The following is a 16,143-nucleotide window of genomic DNA, read 5'->3' on the forward strand; positions in this document are numbered from 1 at the left end:
CAATGTGACCAATATATTAGTGCGAAATCCCCTGTTTGGAATATGGGCTTGCAAATGACTGAATCCTATCCCCTGTGTCTTTAAAATACCACAAACCCCTGTGCTTGCCCTACACAATTCGGTCTCAGCAATCACTTTCGACATGGCAAATAGTAAAGTGCATGGTATACAAAGAGTTATTTCGAAATTAGCGTCTTCTATAAACGCAGGAAATTATTATGAGGCCCACCAGATGTACAGAACGTTGTATTTCAGGTGCGTAAAAAGTTAAAGATGATAAGTGATCTTACAATTGGTGTTTTGTAGGTGCCTCTTTAACCTAGATACTCTTAACATTTCTTTATGTCAAGCCTCAATTGATTTATTTGGCCTCAGGTTTTTTTCCCGGGAAGTAATACCCACGTTTACAAATTTACACTTTATTTCAGATATCTTGGACAGAAAAAATATGGTGATCTCTTAGATTTGCTGTTTGATGGTGCAGTATTATTACTCAGACATGATCAGGTAGGCTTATTTATACTATTATTATTGAAACATGATGTTTTGCTATGAGTCTTATTTACCTTATTTTACTGTTTCTGCAATTGCAGCAAACAAGTGGAGCAGATCTAGCCATTCTTTTGGTTGATGTCCTAATCAAAGCAGAGGCCTCTATTTCAGAAGACCAGTTTAACAAATTATCTCGGTAAGTCACACTTTATATATATACGATTTAACAATTTTTATGTCGATACTCATTTCTTAATATTTTTCTGTTGTATCTATTCTATTTCAATGCCACAGCTTATTTGGAATGATAAGTTCAGATGTGCCAGAAAGAGAAACATTTCTTGCCAACGCATTGCAGTGGTCAGTCAGAGAGTCACATGAGTACAAGAGTGGACATCCACAGCTGCACCAAAGCATAGCTCAGATTCTCTGGAAAGGTATGTTGTCTGCAAGAACTTTTTATTGCACACTTCATTTGTCAGATCATAATGACTGAACCAAGCTAATTAGATCTATTAATCACATGTTTTCAGAGAAGAATTATGTACTGGCTAGGTATCACTTCCTGCATTCTACAGATGGCTTTGGTTGTGCAGCAATGTTAGTAGAACTGCACAGGCAGAGAGGTTACTCTAGTGAAGTGGATTTGTTCATTGCTCAAGCTGTATTGCAGTAAGTATGCCATGAAGTCAAATGTGTATGTTGTTTGCTGATATCATACTCTACATTTGCTAGTGAATGACAGATATAGCTAACAAAAAGTAATTGGGAAACACTCATATAATTGAAAACTAGTTCTTTTACATGTCAGAGTAGTTCCATTAATGTGGGGTTTCATGGCTTTTCTCTTTCGTTTCATGCAAGGCTAGGAATATACATTCTAAATCACTTTTCTGGATATATTTGAATACTTTGGTTTTTATCATAGGAGTTTAAGTTATAATTTGTTCATGCCAACTCTATATATAATTTTTTTCTTCAGGTACCTATGTCTACATAACAAAACAAGCGCTAAGGATGTCTTTGACAGTTATACCACACAACACCCAATCATCAAGAAGACTGGTCCACCTTATATACTGCCACTCCTCAACTTCATATGGTTTTTACTGAAAGTTGTTGAAAGGTTAGATTTATTTAATATTTTTGCAAATAGTTCAGATAGGTGTTCAAGTTGATAGCACTGTATTGCATTTGAAACACTGGATTAACCTTTTTTGTAGCCACATTTAATTTTATGAAAACTCGCTGAACTTGCTTATGGACACAGTGAAAAGCTAGCTTTAGTTCCATGACAATGAACAGAAAGATAAGTGTTGTGTTGTAACGTGATTTTCCTGTGTGCAGTGGAAAGCTTGCAGCTTTCACAGTGCTATGTCAGCAATACCAAACAAGCATTGAGAGAGACCCAAGTTACATTGAATATTTGGACAAGATTGCACAGATATTCTTTGGAGTTCCCCCACCACGTCCACGGTCACAAGGTCTCTTCGGTATGTGTAAAATGCAGTTTTGACATGCATATTTTAATTTAACTAACGCCACAGACTTTTACAATGGCAGTTCTGTCTTGTATTCTATATAGTGTTTAATTTTTGCAGTTACAAGCCAATGCTGGAAGAAAGAAAATAGCATGAAAAGTGATGCACTAGCAAGTATTGTAGAATTAAATTATAACATATAACTTGGGCAACCATACAATACAGAAATTGTCAGTACTACTAATGAAAACAACCAAAATGCTGCAGCTGTTTGACAGTAGAATTAAACTATGTTTCATTGTGATCCCCAGTAATATTCTTATTAATCCCTTACACATCTGTGCTTCTCACTGTATCAAAATCATGAATGCACAGATATTCAGCACTCACTCACCAACCATGAATTTCTATACTTTGTATCTAGTTTTGCCAACTGTAGTGTTTTGTTGTATGTCAGCAGATCTGTGTACACATGGAAAAAGTCACTTCTGCCTCCAAGAAACCTATATTTCCTGGGAGCAGGGCTGTAACACTATCTGTAGCTTCCAGATTATCACTGCAGTGTCTTTTGTGATACTTTTTATATTCTGTGTGTAAAGTATTTATTACATATTTTCTAGTGTTAATGAAGGAACAGTCACCTAAGGATCTGAAGAGTGCTAATAGTGGCTGTGGTTCCCCATTTCCCCAACCCCTAAATTTCCCATAAAGCCTTGATGTCAGAAAGATAGCCCTCATGGTTGGCAAGGGACTGCTGTATAAATATGTTCGGTATTGTGTTATAGGTAATTTATCTTTTTCCCTTTTCTCTGGTGTTAACCCTATGTAAGATATTGATATGTTTGATTCATAGGAAATCTTCTTCAGTCCTTCCTCAGTGATCTGGATGAACTTGAGTCTGAAGATGAGTCACACTCATTGCATCCAAGGGCTTCCACATCACGCCAACACATGGAGACTGACGAGTTGGACTGATGTAATAGTGCAGGATAGTGATGGAACTGGTGTGTCCTGGAGTGGTGGTGCAACAATATTGATAGATGATGTAGAGTCCATCTACTCTTGTAGCTTCCAGTAACATTGCACACCCACCCCTCATTTACCAGGAATTCTTGTTAGAACTGCACAGTGTGGAGAGAATTGCAGAGTTCTAACAGATAAAAAGTACAAGCTTTATCCATTTTATATAGTGTGAATGAAGCAGTACGACCATGGAAGGGAGTAAAAATAACTTAGTATTTCAGTCTTGTAATAGCCCTCACAGGTTTTATTCTGAAAACATTTCTAATATCATAATTTTCCTTTTTATTATAATCCTGAGGTACCCGAAAGATGAAATATGGCATAAAGAATAATATACAAGCATATGTGTGTAATTGGAGTGGTCCTAGTTCCTGAATAGCAGTTTACTGATTAAATTAATAAAATATTGATTTCTTATGAATTAATATATAATGGATATGTACATAGTGTAGAGAGAAGGAAGAAAGAGCAGCCCTTTTTTGGACCACCAGAAAGAAACCAAGTGCATGTCTTACTCTGTTCTTTGAGAGTGTGAATAAGAGGGTTCCATGATCTGGTCAGGGGGGATAACCTATATATCATCTGATTATACTGCCTGTTTGGAGCTTGATCTCTCTTGCCTCCCTGATGACCCTGTCCATGCATCTGGATTTCTTGGCTGGGATACTGGCATCATTTAGCAGAATATGACGGCCTAAGTTGATGTTGCATTTAGCTACTTATGATAACAGAGCCAGATGTGGGAATGGTCTTTCCTTGACCCTGGTTTCAATGGAAAAGCTAGGTAATCCTAAATGGGCCCTAGGAAACTTAGAGATATTTGAAGATGGCTGTCTTCTGGGTTTTCGCAATGTGTAGTCAGGTGCCACAATCCAGAAGACAGCCATCTTCATAAGCACCACTGTAAGAACCTCAAATCCTAATTGAATATATTCTTTGGTCGAATGCCTACCATCTTGACGTTGTGCTTACATATCATCCTGCTAATGCAGATGTAGGTGGTATGACTTTCTGAGGGGGCTCAAATCATGAGGAAGCCTCTTATTTACACTCTGAAGAACAGATGATTCTCTCCAAGAGCAGGCATGCACTTGGTATGAGTTCCTTTTCAGATGGTCCCTGAAAAGGGCAACCTTACTTTGTAGACCCCTGCAAGAGCCAACTTTCCCTCCATCAACCCAGCCTTCATCTGCATCTGTTGGATTATACTTGGCTCCTTCTGATGGGCCAATGTTCCTGGCCTGATTCTCAACCAAACCCTATATAACTCATCTAGCTTTTAACACTACTTATTTCAGCACTGAAGATGGAAGCAGTATATTCCTCCAAGACATTAGTATACAGTCAAAAGACTGAGGCACAACTGTCCAGAAGATGACTGTCTCAACTATAATCACAAAAATCTTAAATATTCAGCATGTATTTAAAACTGATGCAAAGTGTTAGTCACTGGCTATAAGTACTTGTTTCATTCTGTCACGAATTTGTGTGTGTAGGTTTGTAATGGAATTTAGGACAAAAAAGTGATTGTGAAATCAACTCATTTTCATCTTTTTCTTGAGCTGTGTTCTTATTTGATCTTCCTATAATTGTCTGTATACTATATTTATGCATTACAACACTGAATTGGGACCTATCCAACTACATGTGCATAAAAATGATGTGAACAATTTTTCATATAATTTCACATTTTTATATACTACAGTAAGAATGAAATCTACTGAAGGTTTTCTTTTGTATTCCCCTCCCTTGCCTGAGTGACCCATTTCAAGTATTGTTTAGCAATACCACGACCATATTGCAGGTGGATACTTACATAAATCTGTGTGTATAAAGGTCCCTACATATTATATTACGAGAGCGAGAGAAAAGAAAATGCCTTGAAGCAAAATTTTATACACATCTTTTGTGATACTTCTGATGATAATTTGTTAATGATTATGAGGAATTATCATAACGTGTGAAGCTGCTGTAAAGGCATTCCAATGAGAATTTTTTTTCGGACTCGAGTATTTCCTGCACTGTGCTACTTACTATCTTAATTTAGAGCATAAATTTTAACAATTGCAAGAAATAACAATCCTGACAAACACAAAAGCCAGTGGAAACTGAAATATGAAAGTATAATAGATGAACTGTATGTAAAAACTTTAAAGAAACTAAAGTAATAAAATTAGAAAATAAAATTAACATAAATACACATCTCAAATAATTTTATTGTGTGGAAAAAAGACTTAATTTTATGGAAGACAAATTAATTACTTTTCATCAATAACTGCTGAGAAACTGACACTATTTTTCTAGCTAACCTTAGAGACAGTTCAGAGTATTATAAAACCACACAAAGAGTTATTAGAATGGCATGAAACAAAAGTGAAGTTTGGGAATGCCTGGATTTAAAAATTATGTAACAATTACTGGCATGTTTATTCAGATGTGTGTATAAAATCCTGCATTAAACAATTTCATTAACATAAACTGCATCTCTTGTTTCTCATTCCTCTCTTCATTAATGTTGATATTAGTGTTACTGATGTAGTGTCGAAGACTTTATATTGTTCTGAGCAGTGTAATAAACATAACGTGCAGGCAGTCCACATTTAAAATGCAACTACGGTTACACCATTTTAAGCTCTAGAACTGTTACCTTTATTTCTTCAGTAGTAAATTTTTGTACTACTAATTTTGAAGATTTCATGAATAATCTGAAGGTGTTTCATGATTTTGGTAAACTTCAGCTGAAAAGTAAAAATGAAGTATTGCAGATAATTTAATGAACCAGCACTCAAAAGATTTCTGAATCCACACCTTGTGCCCTAATTTAAGATGAGGTATGATTTACTTTTAGTGGCCACACCATTTTCAGTCCAGTGTCAACATATGTTACAAATTCTAATGTTAAAATTGTTATGATGCAGAATTGTCTTATATCATCATATTTTGTTTGAATGAAATGCTATAATATCAATGTTTTTTTATATAATGAATATTACATAGTAGACATGCCACAATATATGGATAAAAAAGAGGAGTAAGTTTGAAACACATAAAAAAGAATTAAAAACATTTAAAAATCCAAAGTTGTAACTGGACAGAAACTTACCATACTTTTCCAAATACCAAGCACCCTTGAAAATTTGTTTGAATTATACTAGTACTAAGGACCAAAAACAACCACCTATAAAAACATGTGCAATGGCTAACAGAATGGAAATAAAATTAAAAAGTCATAAGAATATGATACTGTACTTACAAATACTGGTATGCTTCAATGCTCTTTGGATTGATCTCGTCATTGCCAGTGTACCAAAAATAACTAACCCAACTGGTGACTACTACTTTGTATAAAATGACCATTCTTTTCCTAGTCTTGGATATAATTTTCACACACATCAGACTTTCTGACCGCAGTGTAATTCCCTTTTTTTCTGCATCTCATAAAATGTTGGTTTCTCAGCATATGTTTAGTTACTTTCATTTATTCATTTCCAACAGCTGTTCTTATCTGTGGCTGAGAATGTTACACAGGCTATAACAAGAACTACATTGCAGTGATTCAACAATAATTAACAAAATATCCCCACTCTTGCCTGTTACAAGAAAGTGAGAATTTTTGAAGGTCAAGCTTCCTGCTCTGCCTAACAGCTGATATAGCATTTAGTGCTACCCAAATCTTGTCCTCAAATATGACATCTCATGCAGGAATTTTACAAAAGTTTGCATGCTATTTGAACAAATACATTATTTCCATCAGGAAGCACTGACAACCTTAAGGAATGTTTGCACTCACATGTTTGGGAACTGACATAGTTCTCCCAATCTTTGAGTAACTTCTGTGAAGGATAATATACGTCTTAGTAGTCAGGATAACCTGGCAAGGGAAATGTCTGAGAGAATGCATCAACTTCTTTACGCAGTTGATTCACCTTCTGTAAGAAGGTATCATCTTCTTTCAGGACACGCTTGAAGTCAACCAGTTTTGGTCCTGAGACTTTTGTCACCATCTTTGACAACTGGAGGCCTGTGAAAACAATTCCATAGGTGTAAATAGGAAGACAATATTAAAATGGATATTGAAGAATTAGGGTGGAATGTTGTGGGCTGGATTCACCTAACTCAGAACAGTGGTAGGCCCTTATAAGCAGTAATGAACCCTCAGGTTCCATAAAAGGCGGGGAATTTTTTGATAAGCTGAACAGTTACTAGCTTCTGGGAGGGGGGGGGGGGGGGAGAGAGAGAGAGAGATAGACACACACACACACAACTACTACTACATGGAATCAATTACTTGATTCCAATGGTTCATCAGTTTTCATCATCCAGTGAAAAACTAAATACAGTGAAACCTCGATGCATCGTTTTCGGCGGGGGTGGGAAATAAAAACGATGAATGCGGGAAAACGATAGATGCGGGAAAGCATTAAAAATTTAAAAAAAAAACAATGTTTCTCTTTCAAAGTTACTTATTTTTACCAAAAAAGTCTTTAATGGACAACTGGTTTGTCGAAACTTTACGTTTTAGGCCAAACAGAGCACTTTCCACGTTCAAAATGCTTTCTTCGTCACGTTCACTAATATTATGCGCATAAAAGAACGACTTCACTTTTGCCAATGCAGCGTGTGCTTCGGCAAAACTCGGCAAAGTTCGGGCTCGCATTCGTCGTTTCTCCCTCTTCCTCACCGCTCCCTCAACCTTCGCGGACTATAACAGGAAAAATGGAAGTACTATTACTGCCGAACTCAACGAAACGTAGCTGTAGAAGACACGATATGAACCAGAAGAATGAAAAAGTTTCGCTCGCCTTTCCTTTGTACTTATAATAAAAGCATTTGTGAAGAAATTCACACTGCACATGCCATCTGGCATCGCTGGAACGAAATATGAGTGCACCATAATTAAAATCGTAAAATTTCTGACAATGAGCACCGCCATTCACTCCAACTATCACCCCTGCACCGCTGACCCTCATTCCAAAAGAATGTGCTGGTTGGGCGACATAACAGGTTACCGCTACTGTGTATTCCAAAAACATTATGCGTCTTTCGGTATTAATTTATCTCAAAACCCAGCATTTTAAATTCTCAGAAACGATCATTGCGGGAAAATTGTGGGCCGGGACTAAGATTTTTGAACGATCGATGCGATAAAACGATAGTTCGAGGAACGATAGAAGCGGGAAAATGTAACATTATTTTATATGGGATGTATTCGGGACCGAACAAAACGGACGATGCATCCGGGAAAACGATAGTTCCGGGAACGATGGATAGAGGTTTCACTGTATATATTTCACACAGACACCATGTTGTTTTATATTCTACAAAAAGAGAGAGATAAGGACATACACAGATATATATATATATTAAAAAGACCTAATGGTACACCAGATTTGAGTACCCTAACTTACATGGCAATAATGTCACTACCTCAGAAGCTGACTGGACATTCAGAAGAATATACCAGCATGTACAGCAGTCTCATATGTGCCCCACCTCAGAAATGGACGCATTCACCATTGCCAAGGCAGGAAGAGGTTAGGGAAGTCTAACAGACCATAAACTGAAGCACTAGCCATTACAATAGCAATCTTGAGAGAGAGGGCTACTACTGTTTCTCCTGAATTCTGACAGCAATTGTATTGCATACACAGAAACATGCAAGTTGCCATAATACATTTACAAGAATTACAACATCATATGCTTACCTCTGTGTATGAATTCCACCACTTTGTCAATATCCTGCTCCTTGAGGCCTCTTGTTGTGAGTGCTGGAGTGCCCAGACGAATTCCACTTGGATTCAATGCACTCTTATCTCCTGGAACTACATAATAAAATTAGTCAGGAATGTTCCAAACTTCAAAACTCTGACAATGTTGGATAAATTTGCATATGCAAAGTATGTTGTAATCTCCCTCACCTGTGTTTTTGTTACAGGCAATAGAAATATCCTCCAGGATTTTCTCTGCTCGTGCACCTGTTATACCAGCTGATCGTAAGTCTACCAAGACAAGATGTACATCTGTTCCACCAGTTACAACTTTGTATCCACATTTTTGCAGACCATCACAGAGTCTTTGTGCATTAGAAACAACCTTTGAAATAAATTACAGAAGAATTAGCAAAAAGAAACAGTACATGAATGAAAACATGAGAGCTTTAGCTTACTTCAACTACAAGCACAAATTATGTTGGTATATCAGATCCCACAGTATGGCCCACTGCTAGCCTGCATCATCATCATCATCATATTCTGTCAATGGGGCCAAAATGGAAATCCAGAGCTATGGGAATTTCCACTTAAATGTGGAATCCTGGCTCCACCCTTTCAAGGCAAACAGAACACCTTTCTGATTTTTATGTATTTGTACTTAGGAAGTGCCATGATACAACACCATGGTAACAGAACCCACTGATTCAACATAACTAATACCTAAATCTACCATTTGTCAAAATCCACATCCACAGCTAGTTCCATCTACCTCCCACCCTTATAACTCATTCTCTTAAGATCCACCTTAATGTCGTCATCCTAGCTTCTGCTCAGTCTTCCAAACTGACATTTCTCAAGGGGTTTCCAGACCAAAATTCTGTCTGGATTCATCTCTCTCATCCTAACCATATCTTCAGCCCATCACAGCCTCCTGAACTTCACTATCCTAAGAAAGGTGTGTAACTATAAATCAATAAATGCCTTGTTATGCATGGAATACTCTAAATTGCTCATTTTCATCATTCTTCTCATGTCCAAATACTCATAAATCAAAAGTTACAGTGGAACCACGGTTCCGGAGAATTTGACGTAAATACGTCTCTGTAATGTAATGTAAAGTAAAGTAAAGTAATTTTATCTTCAATGTCATTCATTTTGTTACGAAAGCGGATTGTTGACGGCAGTAATGTAACACAACAATGCCGAGTAAACAGATGACGTTTCCTAGGTAACATAACAATGCACGCAAGCTGACCATTGTTGTCGGTCCATATTTACACATTGTTGTCGATTTGTTGATACGGATCTTACACATTTTCCTGTCACTTCTTCGTAACACTTTGTGACCCTTCCATATAGACATATTTACGTCAAAATTTTTATTACAGACTACCAAAGAATACTTACCATAATTCCTAGTCTTACATGGATAAGACCTGGTGATAAGAAGCAAGTAAATAAATAAATATATATATATACATACACACACACACACTCATCTCTTTCACATGATGAGGAAAATGATTCAATTTTAACCTCTATGACTACAATATACACATACTTGTCACTATGGAGAACATTAGAACACCTTAACAGTAGCTCTAGGTACGCTACTGCTGTACTTTCCATTCAACAGTATCCTTAACCATTCTCAGGATATTATGTAATACAAAGTTTTAAGTTCTACCCAAAGGCATTTGTAGACACAAAGGACAATATCTGTCACAAATTGTACTAATGACAATACCTGCTCCTGGTAGTTGCGAAACTCAGGTGTCATTGCTTGCCGCAAGGCAGTAGCAATACCTGCAATGGCATTATTGTGTGGTCCACCCTGCAGCCCAGGGAATACAGCTTGGTTGATCTTATTCTCCAAATCATACACGACTTTCTCACCTGCCTTATTCACAGACCTCACACCTGTAAATATGATATTATAATTAACAGAGTAACATTTCAATTGCTCTCTTTACAAGGCTTGTCATTGCTCTATTTTTTTAGTCATTATGTGTGACTATCAGAAACTCTTACAAACATTTGTGTTAGAACATCAGTAAACAAGCATCCTTACAAAGAAGCCAGAGCAGGGCTTGAAAATAACTTTGTGATACCTGATGGCTTATCTAACAGCCAAATACTTTATGTAGTATTTCCTGGCAGTCACTACAATCCCTTACCATATAATGAAGATACTGCATTATAATCTAATGTGGCCACTATTGGTATGTAACACATCCAATAGTACTTCAAACAATGTGGCTGCAGTGATGTATGCGGTAAGTTATAAAGAAATCCTAAAAAAGATGTCATTATAACAACATGACTTAAATTCTGTGGAAACAGAAACATAACCAATGCTCACACATGAATCATTGTTTCTTAATGTGAGTGGTCAGCATCATGCCCCAGCTGCACTCTACTCCCATGGAAAGGATCCCAGCACCCATTGGATAGGAGACCAGGTGGACACCAGAGTGTCTTCTGAACACACAGGTGAGAGGAAAAATCCTTTGCTTTTGCTGGGGATCAAACTCCAGCTGTCCAGTCCACAGTCAAGTCACTGTACTGACTAAGCTACTTGGCTCATGGTTTAATACCATAAAGGATTACATAAATAACCTGGCAGAAAGAAGACTGCAGAAACCTACCCTTCCTGAAGAATATCATGGCAGCACGAGGCCCACGAAGTGTCTTGTGTGTGGTTGTGCTGACAATGTCACTGTATTCAAAGGGACTGGGAATAATTCCAGCAGCTACCAGACCAGAAACATGTGCCATATCAGAAAAGAGGTATGCGCCGTTCTCATCAGCTATTTCACGGAAACGTTTATAATCCAAGCATCGAGAATAACAACTGATACCTGTAAATATAAGCCTCCAAGTTACATACATCAGCAGGACTAATTCATACAACACACAACAATGCTAAACTCCAACTTCTATAAATAATACAGTGCATTGGTTTAAAACAAAACAGTAAGACAATCTAGAAAAGGACAATGAGTCAGACTTGGTGGTAGCCTTCTATGCAGTCACTGCAATTTCCCTTGAAAACGTATTCCAGCATTCATAATTATTCTGCAAATACTATGTTTGCTGTAAGCAACAATACAAAGCTTTATTTTATCAGTCACAGACCACAAACACAATGTGGCAGACTAGCTATTACAGAATAACAATAACTGAGATTTTCTTACGTATAAATAAGAATGTATATGTTTATAAAATTCTTTTAAAAAATAAGAATAAATTCAAATCTTGGACATGTAGTAGCAGATTTATAATATTAATTTTTATAAAATGTGATTACAGACATTTTGTTTCTATGTATGCACATATAATGTACTATGAAACTAGTATATATACAGATAAAAAAGTAACTTGCATGCACACAAAACACAGTGTTTCATGTAAATCCTGTCGTCTCAATCAAACTGCTAATTCAATTCTAACGGGTTCTGACAGTGGTGGATTACACTTAAAATTATTCTTTGTCTGGACTTTTTCCACGGACCCATATGAGTAGGTACCTCTCGCCTGAAGACAGAAACAGAGTCAGTTTTCAAAACGTCATGGTTTCTTCTTTTAAACAAGGATGAGAGAAAAAGTCCAGATAAAGAATAATTTCAAACTGCTAATTTTTAAGACACTAAGATCCTCCCTAACCATCCATAAAAATTTCTTATTTATTTATGACAATCCATAAATTTGCATTTTATGTGGTTTTTCTTACTATGTTACAACACATAATCAAGTTTACATAACTACTGAATATCACAGCTTAAAAGTTGTGAACAAACACATACATCAAATTGATCCCTCGGAACTAAAAATATTTAATTCATGATACAATGAGTGCAATTATGAAAAGTTACAGTTCTAGAACATGATGCCTAAAAGTAAACTGTACAATTCAGAAACATCAAGACAATTAACATATAATATCTGGCTAATGTAAAATAAAATTATCTAAATATTGCGTTTCTTCTATGTTCTGTTCACTCACCAGCAATTATAAGTTTAGGTTTGAAGAGCTTTGCAGACTGCGCCAGGTTGTCATAGTTAATTAGGCCTGTATTGGGGTCAACCTTGTAAGGCATTGACTCAAAGAAAATTGAAGTTGCAGATATTTTCTTAGTGGCTGTCATAAAGCCATGAGTGAGATGACCACCATCCGGAAGATCGAGACCTAACAAATAAATCATAGGTGTAAAAAATTGATCTTAAACTAAGGAGTACAGAGGATGGATGTGTAACGGGAGTTAAGTAACATCCGTGTGAACTGAAGAACTCAACTAACACACAGACTACTTTCATACTTACTTTGAGCTTGAACAAATAGATTATATGCAATTCATCCATGTAACCAGATCACAAAGATGCAGAATAAATCATGGTACAAAAGCACAGTACACTCAATATATTTCAAGATAAATTTTGTAAACATACAATATTGTTACTGTTTCAATGCTAATTTGAATTTCCATTAAACATATGGTATCTATTGTTGAAATGCCACAAATAATTAATTAGCTTAAATTGCTTAATGATATCACAGAAGACTTTTTTTTACCCTTATCTTCTCAAACACATAATAAAATATTCAGTCTACTATGGCCAGTGCTTTTAATCAAGATCAATGAATGACCTTGATTTATTTACACACAGAAATAATCACTATAGATGTAATGATTTGAAGTTCATGTCATCATATGTTTCCTCAGATGAGGTAGGAATGTATAATAAATTTGTCTGGATAAACAATTTACATACATTAAATGACAAATGTACTATGAAAATAAAACAACCTAGTGATTCTAAGTAAAAAGTGATTTTCAAAATTGCATGCAACATTATATACCCATGATTCTCCCATGTGGCTCTACTATAGCTGTATACACAGCTAGATTTGCTGGAGATCCAGAATATGGCTGGACATTGACACCCCACTCTGCAGGGTCAAGACGGTACAACTCCAGTGCCCTCTTCTGACATAGCAGTTCAATTTCATCAATGAATTCATTGCCACCATAATATCTGCAGAGAGACAAATGCCACATTCAGTGCCTAGAGTAATTGCACACTGTTTGTTCTGTATGACATATGATGTACAAAGGTAATTACCAGGTGGATATAAGAATTTATGTAAAGCACAGCAATCACTTTACATGTTTCTTAACTTATCAGCATAAGACATACTAACACTACTGTAAGCACAATTTATTTTACTTCTGAATCAGTTACAAAAATATAGGGGTCTCCATAAGACACCTACAGAAACATAACACATGCCCCTTTCCACAAATTTTATTTATGGTCATATATTATGATAATTTAAAACTCAAACTTTTATTAACTTGATGTCATTTGGTGATTTAAAAGCTGATGGAAGGAATGCAAAATCAAACAATTTTTAAATAATTTTGCTGAATACAATGACAGACAGTTATTAAGATTTGAGGTTCTCACAGTGATTTTTTAAAGGAAACTAGTCTTCTGGGTTGTTGCAAAAATTCTATTTAGACTTAACACTGTCACACTGTGCAGTAATATGTCTGTATGCCAACATTTTGGAGGAACACACTGCCTCCATCTTCAGTTCCAAAGATGTTCCTCCAAAATGTTGACATAGAGCTAAAATACTAACAAGCCAGAATACACCATCTGTGTCAGAAGGTTGTTTTAAATAAACATTCTCTGTTCCAATGCACTTGTAACAACAAAACTTCAATGATGGTGACCATCACAGGGTTTTCATGCTGGTCATTTTAACATAATTTCAGAATTACATGTTAATGGCTCTATAAAAGGACCAGAAACCTTACTTCAACCCAAAATTATAAATCTATTTAAAATATGGGAATCTGGACCAGATAAGTTGAGTCCATGAAACATTCTCAACACATTAAGTGTAAACAATGATTGATTTTAAATTACATTACATTAGATTAACTTTATTACAAATATTTTTAGATAAACTTGTAACATTTATGTGTCTGCAAAAGACTGTAAGGTTGGAATTTTGGAATACAGTGTGTAAAAGATGATGCTATATGTAATTCAGTAACTTACTACATGTGTAAATGGGCCCACGCTGATGGCCCACATGGACTGAAATGTTGGGTATTAATGAATAATATAAATTCCAGCCAAGAAGTCAATTGCATCCAATGCATTTAAATATTACCTCTGTCCTGGAAGACCTTCTGAATATTTGTTATGCAGACATGAACTCAAGCACTGTAGAACAGGAAGAGATGTGAAGTTTTCTGAAGCAATCATTTCCAGGCCATGTAACTGCCGTTTTTTCTCCTTCTGGATGAGTTCAAATAACTCTGGGTCACTATCCCATACATTTTGGTTCAAAGACAAAACGTCTGAACTCATTATGATTCTAAATTCCACCTGTAAAAATTATCCGAAAAATCCTATATTACAGCAAACAATGAATATCTAGCGGAAAAAGGAAACACGTACAGCAGAAATTATACTGTACCCAACGATTAATATTACTGCTTCTGAAATGCCAAGAAAAACATGTGTAACAAATATCTATTATATTCTATCACCAAAGTAAAGGTCATGGCTCAGTGATAACCTTAGTTTCTGACGTCGATCTCCAACTGCATCATACTATTTACAAATTGGCCTTGAGATTGCGGTTAAGAAATTGTGCTTTTTGAGTCTTAGGAAACAAACTTTAAATCAGTTACTTACGTTATAAATTCACAGAATCTCAATACTGTTTGGGAATTTTTTGACGTTCACTGCTGTCAATCCTCTGAATTTCAAACGTTTCAGAATCATGTGCAACGCAAAAGCAGCTTCACAAACCACCTGTTAAATTTAGTACCCGGCGGTTTCTCTCTGTTAAATCAGTGGTATACGAGTACAGAACCAACCAATCAGGTCCCATTACGTTAGAAGATTGGTGAACATAACAAACGTGAGCAGATTATGCTTTAATGCCACAAATGACCGAAGTAAATATAACATTTTCGTCGTTTGCTTAACATGACAGACGATAAAATCTTTCAGAAGAGACAAGGATGTGATTGTTAACATGATGGTCACAGTCGCTAGCATTTCTATTGCTCATTTACGTATATGGTGTACACATTCCAGTTGTTCCTATTACTGTCACATGCAAACAATTGCAACTATAGGGAAGTGCGTTCAAGTTTATTAAAAACAAAGGATTAACAAAAATATGAGTAGCAACACGATTTGACTACTTGAGTCCATCACATTTTATTGTCATCTGCATTCTGGAGAAGACATTTTAGCTTGGCTCATTACAGCTTAACTTGTACAAGGTATTTGTTCACTGACAAAAAAGGTGCAAATGGTATGTGCTCCAGTTACAGGCACACTGCTTGTACTGTGGAAATTTTTATTTTGGATGGTAGTACTGAGCACAGCATTTCATAATAACC

The 16,143-nt window shown here is 36.1% G+C and overlaps 2 protein-coding genes across 4 annotated transcripts; one reads left to right on the plus strand and one right to left on the minus strand.

The window, feature by feature from the left end:
• Nucleotides 1–3: 3 nt before the first annotated feature.
• Nucleotides 4–5,474, plus strand: LOC110827297 (Golgi to ER traffic protein 4 homolog). The gene is made up of 8 exons (XM_022058844.2): nucleotides 4–255; nucleotides 429–507; nucleotides 594–688; nucleotides 787–929; nucleotides 1,026–1,164; nucleotides 1,475–1,618; nucleotides 1,840–1,985; nucleotides 2,827–5,474. Exons 1-8 carry the CDS (start codon nucleotides 143–145, stop codon nucleotides 2,946–2,948), a joined length of 981 nt encoding a protein of 326 aa, XP_021914536.2. The 5' UTR covers nucleotides 4–142; the 3' UTR covers nucleotides 2,949–5,474.
• On the minus strand, nucleotides 5,193–15,581 carry Shmt (serine hydroxymethyl transferase). 3 transcript variants are annotated; one of them, XR_002542262.2, is made up of 10 exons: nucleotides 15,425–15,581; nucleotides 14,895–15,112; nucleotides 13,569–13,744; nucleotides 12,714–12,896; nucleotides 11,356–11,568; nucleotides 10,455–10,627; nucleotides 8,915–9,089; nucleotides 8,702–8,818; nucleotides 6,787–7,017; nucleotides 5,193–5,734 (listed from the first exon to the last, which is right to left on the minus strand). XR_002542262.2 is itself a non-coding variant. In XM_022058799.2 (9 exons), exons 2-9 carry the CDS (start codon nucleotides 15,092–15,094, stop codon nucleotides 6,851–6,853), a joined length of 1,404 nt encoding a protein of 467 aa, XP_021914491.1. In that variant the 5' UTR covers nucleotides 15,095–15,112; nucleotides 15,425–15,581; the 3' UTR covers nucleotides 5,193–6,850. The 3 variants fall into 3 exon arrangements, 2 of the variants coding, with proteins under 2 accessions (XP_021914491.1, XP_021914501.1); XM_022058799.2 differs by having other exon boundaries at nucleotides 5,193–7,017; XM_022058809.2 differs by lacking the exon at nucleotides 15,425–15,581 and adding an exon at nucleotides 15,204–15,322 and having other exon boundaries at nucleotides 5,193–7,017.
• Between the last annotated feature and the right edge of the window lie 562 nt (nucleotides 15,582–16,143).

This window comes from Zootermopsis nevadensis, unplaced genomic scaffold, assembly GCF_977971745.1.
Source record: "Zootermopsis nevadensis isolate Lab colony 2312 unplaced genomic scaffold, Znev_1.0 Znev_ptg000003l, whole genome shotgun sequence".
NCBI classification, from domain to species: Eukaryota; Metazoa; Arthropoda; class Insecta; order Blattodea; family Termopsidae; genus Zootermopsis; species Zootermopsis nevadensis.

Coding starts and splice junctions, on each gene's coding strand:
- LOC110827297 (XM_022058844.2), top strand. CDS start 143: ATGGCAAATAGTAAAGTGCATGGTATACAAAGAGTTATTTCGAAATTA. Junction 256..428: donor TACAGAACGTTGTATTTCAG/GTGCGTAAAAAG, acceptor ACTTTATTTCAG/ATATCTTGGACAGAAAAAAT. Junction 1,165..1,474: donor ATTGCTCAAGCTGTATTGCA/GTAAGTATGCCA, acceptor TTTTTTCTTCAG/GTACCTATGTCTACATAACA.
- Shmt (XM_022058799.2), bottom strand. CDS start 15,094: ATGAGTTCAGACGTTTTGTCTTTGAACCAAAATGTATGGGATAGTGAC. Junction 11,569..12,713: donor ACCTAAACTTATAATTGCTG/GTGAGTGAACAG, acceptor TTATATTTACAG/GTATCAGTTGTTATTCTCGA. Junction 7,018..8,701: donor GGTGGAATTCATACACAGAG/GTAAGCATATGA, acceptor TTGTTTTCACAG/GCCTCCAGTTGTCAAAGATG.